The 9639-nt window shown below is 40.5% G+C and overlaps 1 protein-coding gene across 1 annotated transcript in view; it reads left to right on the top strand.

The window, feature by feature from the left end:
- The window catches only part of myo15aa (myosin XVAa), a 68588-nt gene that overhangs the window by 56525 nt on the left and 2424 nt on the right, over positions 1-9639 (top strand). Inside the window, exons 45-63 of the mRNA XM_014006906.1 lie at positions 131-246; positions 385-503; positions 2780-2921; positions 3028-3139; positions 3220-3294; positions 3393-3595; positions 4792-4916; positions 5049-5112; positions 5260-5332; positions 5451-5524; positions 5639-5721; positions 5818-5948; positions 6055-6149; positions 6910-6987; positions 7121-7217; positions 7326-7486; positions 8118-8251; positions 8453-8586; positions 8748-8881. Of these exons, the coding sequence (XP_013862360.1) occupies positions 131-246; positions 385-503; positions 2780-2921; positions 3028-3139; positions 3220-3294; positions 3393-3595; positions 4792-4916; positions 5049-5112; positions 5260-5332; positions 5451-5524; positions 5639-5721; positions 5818-5948; positions 6055-6149; positions 6910-6987; positions 7121-7217; positions 7326-7486; positions 8118-8251; positions 8453-8586; positions 8748-8881 (2150 nt within the window). The remainder of the gene's footprint in view (positions 1-130; positions 247-384; positions 504-2779; positions 2922-3027; positions 3140-3219; positions 3295-3392; positions 3596-4791; positions 4917-5048; positions 5113-5259; positions 5333-5450; positions 5525-5638; positions 5722-5817; positions 5949-6054; positions 6150-6909; positions 6988-7120; positions 7218-7325; positions 7487-8117; positions 8252-8452; positions 8587-8747; positions 8882-9639) is intronic.

Raw genomic sequence — 9639 nt, 5'->3', positions numbered from 1 at the left:
TAATAATAAAACTACCACACACATCCTAACTCTGTACTAAAGAGGCATGGATTTGCTTCTACTGTAGCTGGAAGCTTTGGCTTGCGCTCAGAATGTGATAACTTTGATAACTCMTCCTTCTCTTTGACAGCGGAGAACAAAGTGGATCAGACATCAGGAACACACGACGAGAACCTGAAGAAGAAAGTGGTCGCCGTGGCCAAAGACTCGTGGGAGATCTACTTCTCCCGTCTTTTCCCAGCCTCTGTGAGTTTGAGTGTGAAAGCTCAACCCTAATATTATCCCTCCAAGGCAGCCCACCTCTTCCATTGACCTGTATGAGTTTAAGCCTTCAGTGGTGTGTATTGTCAGATTGTGGTGTGTGTATGTGCGTGTGTGTTTCAGGGCAGTGTGGGAACAGGAGTGCAGGTCTTGTCTGTGTCTCATAAAGGGATCAAACTGCTGAAACTGGTGAAGAGCAGCTCTACAGCTTCAGACTACTTCAGAGTGCTGAGGCCTTACAGGTGATCAGAAAATACTTATGTTGAAATAATCACATGTAAAACACCAAATATACTTTGCATGAAAAGTAAGGTAATTTGTGTTTGGTAGATTATTTTTTGTTGTAACAATGTTTCTTGGCATTAAATCTCATACTGGGCACTGACTGGCAGCACCTGGGGTCACCAGAAGATCCAAACATGTGTCAGTGGAAATTTTACATGTGCACAACCCACATACTCAACTCCAGTGTTGCATAAAGTACCACAAAGTGATACTTGAGTAAAAGTACAAGTATCTTACCAAAAAATTACTTTGGAAAAGTTAAAGACTCATTTAGGAAAATTACTTGAGTAAAATTCCTAAAGTATCTGATATTTTTTGTACCTAAGTATTAAAAGTAAAAGTATTGATTTAAAATGAGCAGTTAGATTTTCCGTAATGACATTTATTAGGTGACCTCCCTCCAAAAAAAGCAGAAATGACTTGTATTAAAATTATTAATTTGTTAAATTTAGGATGCACTAGTTTCAGTTTATATACATATATCAAGGCTGCCAAAACCTTTTCTCCAAAATGAAAATCTATCTGAGGGCTGTGGCTAAATGCAATAATATAATTCATGAAATACTAATACTTCTTAAATACAGTCCTTCTATTTTAATGATTATGTCCTGCTGGAATGTGACATGATTTGTTTGTGTACAAACTAATACGGTATCAGAATTTTATATATTTATACTTCTCATTCAACCACAATTAAATTCTCTCTATCTAGGAGGCACAATTTATATGGATAGTATTTATATTTTACAATAACAAGCTGGAATGAAAACAAGCAAAAATTAAATAAAAATAACTTTCTACTTTTTGTCTTTTTAAAAATGTGAGAAGTAAAAAGTAGGCTGAAAAATAATTACTCAAGTAAAGTACAGATACCCAAAAATTCTACTTAAGTACAGTAACAAAATATTTGTACTTTATTACTTTACAACTCTACTCAGCTCTTCTTCTCATCCCACAAATGCATATTTCTTACTGGTGTCATTTAAAAGGGACATTAACAGGCTTTCAAATACTATAAGTTTTATTGCCAAGAAGCAAAGAAATAATCTACCAAACACAAATGTTCTTACTTTTTGTGCTGTTTACATGCATCACAAGAGATCACCTACACAAAGTTATTTTTTATGTTAGTTTTTAATGTTTTTGTCTCAAACTTAGTTACAGTTGAATCACAAAAATGATAGTCATCTTTTATAATTTACTGAAATGATTAAGGAAAGAGGATAAGAAACACGGCCCCAAACCTATAAGAAACATTTGTAAACTGTTAGGAACAGACAGCTGCAGAATCGGACCACACTTGAGTTAGGATCAGATTTTGGCCTGCAGCCCTGAAATTACAAAATATAAAATAAAATAGCCTATATGCCTTTTACGGCATCAGAGAACTGGTGGTGTAGTAGTTTGTAAAACGGTGTTTGCATGWAACAGTGTTAGTTTTGCTCATCTCCATTTAACCAATAGCTCATCAGACTGGTCAGATTTAAACTCTATTTAAATGAATCAATGTTGTTTTAAGTGCTACCTACAACAGGTAAGATACTAGGTGTTCATCACCTTTCTATTGAACTCCATTTCAACAGAGAAGATATATTTCATAAAAGCAAATATTTGCTTTTATTTAAAAGTTTGTAGTAAAAAAAAAGCCACATCAAAGAAAAACTATCACAGACTGTATACTTATGCTGTTCAAGCTCACCTTGTCCTCATTTTYATATAAAACACAGTTTATTCAGTTTTTTGACAATCTGGATTTTGGTGATGACGCGGGCCTGAGCTGTCTTTTTTTTCTGAAGACAATTTCAGCGTATTCGCTCTGCAGGAACAAACAAAAATAATGTAGAGTTAGATACCAACTCTTTTCATCATTTGCAACCAAAATACTTTTGTAAGTAAGTAAGTAAAGTTTTATTTATAAAGCGCCTTTCACATAAATAGATTCACAAGGTGCTGTACAATCATCAACAATGTAAAAATGGCAGAAAGACAAAATAAAACATAACATAATGAAACATCAAAACAAGAAGAATAAATTCAAAATGGTAACTCAGACACACGGTTGAGGCAGAGCATGACAAGAGGTGGGTGATTATGTATGCAMGACTGTACRCATCAAATAGGTTTTGAATAGTTTTAAGTTATTACAAATAAGACACTGTGATGACACCCTTTGATTGTTTTGATCTTTGACACTAAGCTCAGATCCTGGTTTGACATTTGACTTCCTGTGCAGCTACTCGGACATCCTGTTCTTGTCCGTCCCATCTAAGAACATGCTGGAGTTCAACCTGACCAACGAGAAGCTGATCCTGTTCTCAGCCAAGGCCATGCAGGTCAAACACATGATCGACCACTTCCTCACAGAGCTCAAGAAGGTCGGAGACACTTTGGCGTTTGACGTTTTTTTGAGTGCATGCCTGAGTGGACGAGGAAGTTTACATGTTGGTCAGAAATGAATTCCACTCAACTGGTTTTTGTCAGGACTCAGAGTACGTGGTGGCGGTGAGGAATTACATCACTGAGAGCAGGACTCAGCTCAGCTTCCACAAAGGGGACATCATCAGACTGCAGCGCATGGACGGGCTGGAGTCTGGTGAGACAGACACCACAGACRCGCTGAAGACTTTCACTGTCATAGTTCTATTTCTGTGAATCTTAGTGTTTTATGCTCAGGGAAACAGTACGGCTGCATTGTGAGAAAGAAGGTTGTGCTGCTGGAGGAGGTGAAGAAAGACACAGCTGAGTTTGGTGGGTGTTGCACGACTCCTTACTGTAACTGTGTGTCTTTGCAGACAGACTTCTGATAAATGTGCAAACTGTCTTTGCTGTTTTGTGCGCACAAATAGGCTGGAGGTTTGGGGCCGTGTTCGGAAAGTCTGGAGTGTTTCCCAGTGAGTACGTCCGTCCTGTGGCTGCTCCGGACTTCCTGGTTCTGCCTCCAGAGCGCGTGGAGCCTCGGGATAGGCAGGGACGAGTGGCTGCATCAGCTGCCATTGCAGTGGCAATGGGCTCAGCCGTGGCTGCTCATGAGCTGGACCTCTCCACAGAGGTGCAAACAACCGAGGCTGTGTCCAAATTCAGGGGCTGCATCCTTTGGAGGCGGAGGACCTCACAGCGATGCGCCGAAGGCTGTTGAAATTCTAAGGATTCTCTAACTGCGACTCACAAACCTCCTTTTCCCCCGATTTGAGGGACAGGCCCACTGTATCCCACCCTATGTCAAGATGCTTTACAGGCTGACTCAGAGACCTTTTTTGCTTATAACTGCATCTGAAGCGAGAGACAGGAGTACAGTTTTAAATAAAAATCTGGCAGTACAAAAATTAAAAGTTTAAAGCAGTTGTGTTGTAGAATTATCGAATATTATTATTACTAGGTAAGAGGACATTCACCGGGGTAAGGGCGGGAATAACGCTGAAGGTTAGATCGTCTAAATTCACAGCCACTTTCCTCCAGTCTTCACAGTCAACAAAGTACTCGGCCCACGCTGACCGAGTGCGCCGGGTTCTTCAAAGACACAGCCCCTGAATTATGACACAGCCTGAAACTTTGTCTTCTCACATCATATAACTGCATTAGTTTTCCTAATAGTACTGGGCTATTCAGCTGGTGGCCTGAGGGCTGGTAGCCTACATCTGGCCACACCCCCAGCCTAAAAAATGTTTTTTGACCTTTTTTTTTGCCTGATTTAATTAAAAACATATATTTCAATTTGTTTGTAAATTGATAATTTATGCTAAATGCAACAAAATAAACAATTTTAAAAGGTAAAGGATAATAATTCTTGTTCTGTTACAAGCTGCAGTGTTTCACCCCCGAGCACCCCCTGGCCCCCGAGCAGTTGCAATTTAGTTGAATAGCCCTGCCCTGTAATGCAGTGGTGGGCACAGCTTACCAAAAAGTTCGCTTTGCTAATTCATAGTCTGCTAACTAAATAGTTATTGTTTCACTAACGCTGAACGTGTGTCGCACAGCTTCATCTCTGAGCTGAAAGCTGGTGGGCTGACACAAATTGTTTGATGTTAGTTAGTTAGTTTTTAGCAGACTTAAAGTTAAAACCTAATTTAGGGGAAGCTAATTGGTCCGCTAAGGATTTTCAAAGATAATCCGCTAAATGCAAAATTAGTTCTACTATTAGCTAATTAGCGGAACCACGCCAACCACTGGTGTAATGTGCTGTATCATAATGCTTTGGTTTACATCAATGCTAATCTTTTGACTATATGCTGTTTATGTGTGCATCAGGTTGTAAATGAGACGTACGGGGACAACTGGAGCRCCGAACTGAATGATCTGTCTCTGCAAAGCAATCAGTACCTCATGACGGAGTTTGCCAAGAAGTACTTCAGAGAGGCACAGAGAAACAGGAGGCAAGTCTGAAGCACAATCACATGAGCCAATTAAAATAACGCATTTTCTCATTTAGGGCCTAGATTTCCCATCAGATAGGTTTAGTTACAGCTAGTTTGCAGTGACTGACTTCTGTGTGTTTTCCCTCACAGTGAACAGAAAGCCAAAAAGGGGAAAGTGGGCAGGGACCCTGCTGACATGGTCAAATTCTCAAAGGTGACTTGACACTATTTGCTATATCAACCATGAATCAGTGTATTCCCACAAACTAAATTTCTGTTCATTCACTTTTTTTAAAATCCAAATTTGCAAACCTGTAAATGTTCTTGTTCAGAACATATTTTTGTGACCTTTTCTCTCTAGTCTCCACTCCAGGAGTCTCTGATCGACTTCTCGGACAGCGGGATGAACAGAGTAGCTGCTGACGTCTTCTTGGGTAACAGAGCACTGTTACGATGTGACAAATGTAGAAGGATGGTAGAGATAACCTGTTATTTTTAACTCTAAAGTCTTTTAAAATTACCACATTTATTGGTAAATATTTTTTTGTCCAGCCATAATGAAGTTCATGGGTGACTTTTCAATGAAAGGCCAGACTGAGCAGGACCTTGTGGCTACGATACTGAAGGTAAACAACCATGAGCAGAGTTTTCATAGTAATAAATCTAAATCAAACAGGATTCCTGTGTACTTTTTGTACTGCACTGGTTTGTGTTTATACATCTTGAGTCTATAAATCTAGTTAAGTGGCGACCACGGTCTGATGAAGGACGAAGCCTACTGCCAAGTGATGAAGCAGGTCACTGCCAACACCAGCTCCAAACCGTAAGACTTCTGTTCGTTTTTTTTAAGGTGAGCTGGTGGTGTTYAAGCGATGGAGCGGGGTTACATGTGTACTTTCTTTGGTGTGTTTTGTTGCAGGGAGAGTTGTCAGAAAGGATGGAGGCTGATGTACATCCTCACAGCTTTCCACCGCTGCTCTGACGTCATGAAGCCGTTTCTGCTGAGGTTCCTGCAGGACGCCTGCGATGTTCCCGGAATGCCATACCAAGGTGCACAATCTCATCCACTAATATCCACGTGACATCAGATCCCTCACCGGCAGTTGTTTAGAATCATGTATCAAAGTATTTACTGGCTGTTGGTCTTAACGGACAGGCATTGCCAAGGCATGTGAGCAGAATCTTAAAAGGACTTTTCAATATGGTGGACGTGTTCAGTATCCCAACAACATGGAACTCAAAGCGATGCTGGTTAGTGTTTTACCTATTACTATTATTATTACGACCCCCGCACACAAAGCGTAGGCGGGAGTCATATTGTTTTTGTACTGTTTTTTTTTAGTGATTTTTGGTCAACCGTAGCACAAAAACGGCTGCACCGATCAACATGAAATTTGCCAGGGTCTGACCTACACTGCGCCAGCCAACGGTTTTACAWTAGACCCCAAATTTGAGGAGGGGGCTCCTTTCAAAGAGGGGGTGTCTGGACATGCAAAAATGCTTATAACTCAGAAACTGTTCAACATAGAAGCTTCAGATTTTTTTGGTTGTTTAGCTCTGATGAAGCTCTATCCATCAGGCCCACCAATCAGTGCCCCACCCCCCCCGGACCCCCAATTTATCTGAAAAAGGGGTTTCTTGACATACAAAAATGGTTATAGCTCAAAAACTATTAAACACAGAAGCTTCAGATTTATTTTGTTGTTTAGATCTGATGAGGGGCTRTCCATCAGGTCAACCAATGCCCCCCCCCACAAAAAAAGACCCCCACCCAAACCACTACAATTTTGGATGCACCTAGTAGCATGACATTTATTAGGAATAAAAACTTCTGAGTTCTGGTGCATTTGTGCGTGCGGGGGTCATTGTGTTACCGCTATGCAGTATCTAGTTTAGAAACATTTACARTTTTGCAGTTTAACGCCTCCTGCGGTGAATCTGATCTGAATATCGTCTGTCGGTAGCAGTTGCACTCCTGTGTTCGGTTGTGTGATTGGTTGTCTATGTGCAGGCCGGGCGGAGCTCAAAGAGACAGCTTTTCCTGCTCCCAGGTGGGATCGAGAGGCACTTGAAAATCAAGACCTGCTCTGTAAGCGCGGCTCACTCACAAACATAGTAGGACCTCTTAGATAAAGCAAAAATAGTTGTGGATCTCTAATAAAAAAGTATGTAAATATAATGTTTTTGTGGAAGATGATTAGTGTGAAAACTGTCAATGTCAGGTTGCTTTGGATGCCATTGAAGAGGTCTGCATGGAGATGGGACTTCAAAGGCTGGAGGCATTGGATGAATACGCCATCTTTCTGGTCACACACAGAGGTAATACGGGTCTTGTTGCAGATGATCGTTAAACACTTCTTGCACTGCTTGATGTTGCGTTGTGAGATGAAGCTAAATAGAGGATACCTAAACTTCTTTTCTGTACAGGTCAGAATGTGCGTCCTCTAAACAAGCGTGAGTACATCCTTGACGTTGCCACAGAGGCTGAGCCGGTGGACGCCAACTACAGTTTTTGGTTCAGAAGAGTCATCTGGAGTCTGGCTCTGAAAYTGGACAACGAGCTCTATGTGACCATGCACTATAATCAGGTACCTCTCTAATGTTTACATTTATCATTGTTACATGAAGGCATTTCCAAGGTTGAGGGACATAAAGGTGCAAACAGTGCTGCAGGATCCTCTGGATGTTACTTAGCAGTTTTGAAGGTTTTTTTTTGGGTCAAATATTGGTCAGTAATTCGTTAAATCAGCCATGGCATCAGTCGTGCAACACAGTGTATAGAGAAAGAGCAAAAATGTTTGTTTGAGAAAACAGTGACAAACTAAACAATCAAATTAGCTAATGTTACGTTTAATTTTTTGTTTTCAAAACCAAATGTCATTTTTGAGAATATGTTTTAAAATGGGCCCATATGTAGCCCAGCCTGGATGAACCATTTCTTGATGCTCCATGCTCAATGACTGAGATCTAATAGTACTGATAACTATGAAACCAAATATTTATGAATGACCAGACTATCCATTCAGCACAATTAAATGAAATACATTTATACCAGTTACTGCAAATATCATTTTATAAACCTGTACTTCGGATTGCCATAAAATAAGTGATTTCTTACCCTTATTTTCATGCCAACCCTCCCTCAACATGAAACTTCTGAGAGTATTATTTCTRCAATGGTTAACGTTGAAGAGCCGTCCCATGCTGGATGTTTTCCAGGTGTTGCCTGACTACCTGAAGGCCTTGCTGAGCGTGGTTCCTCAGGGAAAGCCCAGTGAACAGCACATGCAGCAGATTGCAAGGCTGGCAGCTTTGCAGCACCGTGCCAAGGACTCCATCTACCTGCCCACTCTGTAAATATATATGGTTTAGAACTGCAGCATGCCTCAAAAACACAAGTCCTTTTATTTATTACATTAGAAAATGAACTATGCACCACAAGTCTTTACCCTTTATATTTTCAGATACTCTTGCATCTTRGCGTTTTACTGTTTACATAAAACACCAGCCTTGGTGTGTTCAGTGATACCAAGCTTGTTCTTGTGTGTGTTTAGTCGTGAGGTGCAGGAGTGTGTCCCCCCGCCRTTCTACAGCAAACAGGGCTCCCAGCTGTGGCTGAATATGATAACGCAGCACATGCAGCGCGTCCAGCCTTTGAACCCACACCAGGCCCGTGCACAGTTCCTGGGTAAGAAACCATTTGAGCGAAAGCTAGGTTAGCTGACTGACAGAACAAAATCAACTAAACTGATGAAATAGAGTAGTGAAGAAAAATCTGCCATTTTAAAGGATTATTTTATCAGGGTTAGATTGACATAATGATGGAACTTTTTGTGTATTTTAACACAGGTCTGGTCAGTGCCTTCGCCATGTTCGGCTCCTCTTTTTTTTACATCCAGAGTTTGAGTTCTGCCTCCATCAGTGCCCCGTGCATCCTGGCTGTTAATCTGAACGGACTGCATTTTCTTAACAAGGATACTCACGTATGTCTCTCTCTTTCTCGCTCCCTCTCTCTCACACACACAAACATGTTGTTTTTTTCTATCCTTGTGGGGACTTTGCATTGACTTCCATTCATTTTTTTGGTCATTTATATGGCCTAACTCTGACCCTTTACCCTAACCCCAGTACATACCTGACCCTAAATCTAGCCTAAACACAATTGGTCCTAAAACCTAACCTCTCACCCAAAATCAGCATTCGTACCCGTGGATACTTGGCCTTGGCCTCTAAGAGGAGCATAGTAGGGTTGGGCAATATTGACAAAAAAATAAATCACGATTAATTGTGTATTTAGCCGATAACGATTAATTTGACGATTAATCCCCTAGAGTCCCTGGACACCCTTATTTCATAGTCACATGACCAATTTAGTAGGAAAGATTTGCTCTTCATAAAAATCTGTTCCAAATTGTGTCAAAATTACAGACTTCAGGCTATACATCAAATTTTAAATTGTGTTGATAGATAAATAAGTTACAGAACTTTATTTAATGTTTGTCGTATTTGAAGCTGAGAGGAGCAGTGAGCGGATTCTACCTGTTGGCGTTAATCGTATTAATTGTCAAGTGCCAAAAATTAATCGATTAATGTTTTTATGACGATTAATCACACACGATACGATTATGCCCAATCCTAGAGCATAGGCTGTGTTTTTCTGAAAAATGGTCCCCATTATTTAGCAGAAATGCACACACACACACACACACACACACACACACACACACACACACACACACAC

This window comes from Austrofundulus limnaeus, unplaced genomic scaffold (genome assembly GCF_001266775.1).
Source record: "Austrofundulus limnaeus strain Quisiro unplaced genomic scaffold, Austrofundulus_limnaeus-1.0 Scaffold38, whole genome shotgun sequence".
Classification (NCBI taxonomy): domain Eukaryota; kingdom Metazoa; phylum Chordata; class Actinopteri; order Cyprinodontiformes; family Rivulidae; genus Austrofundulus; species Austrofundulus limnaeus.
This window is presented reverse-complemented; position numbering and strand designations above follow the sequence as displayed.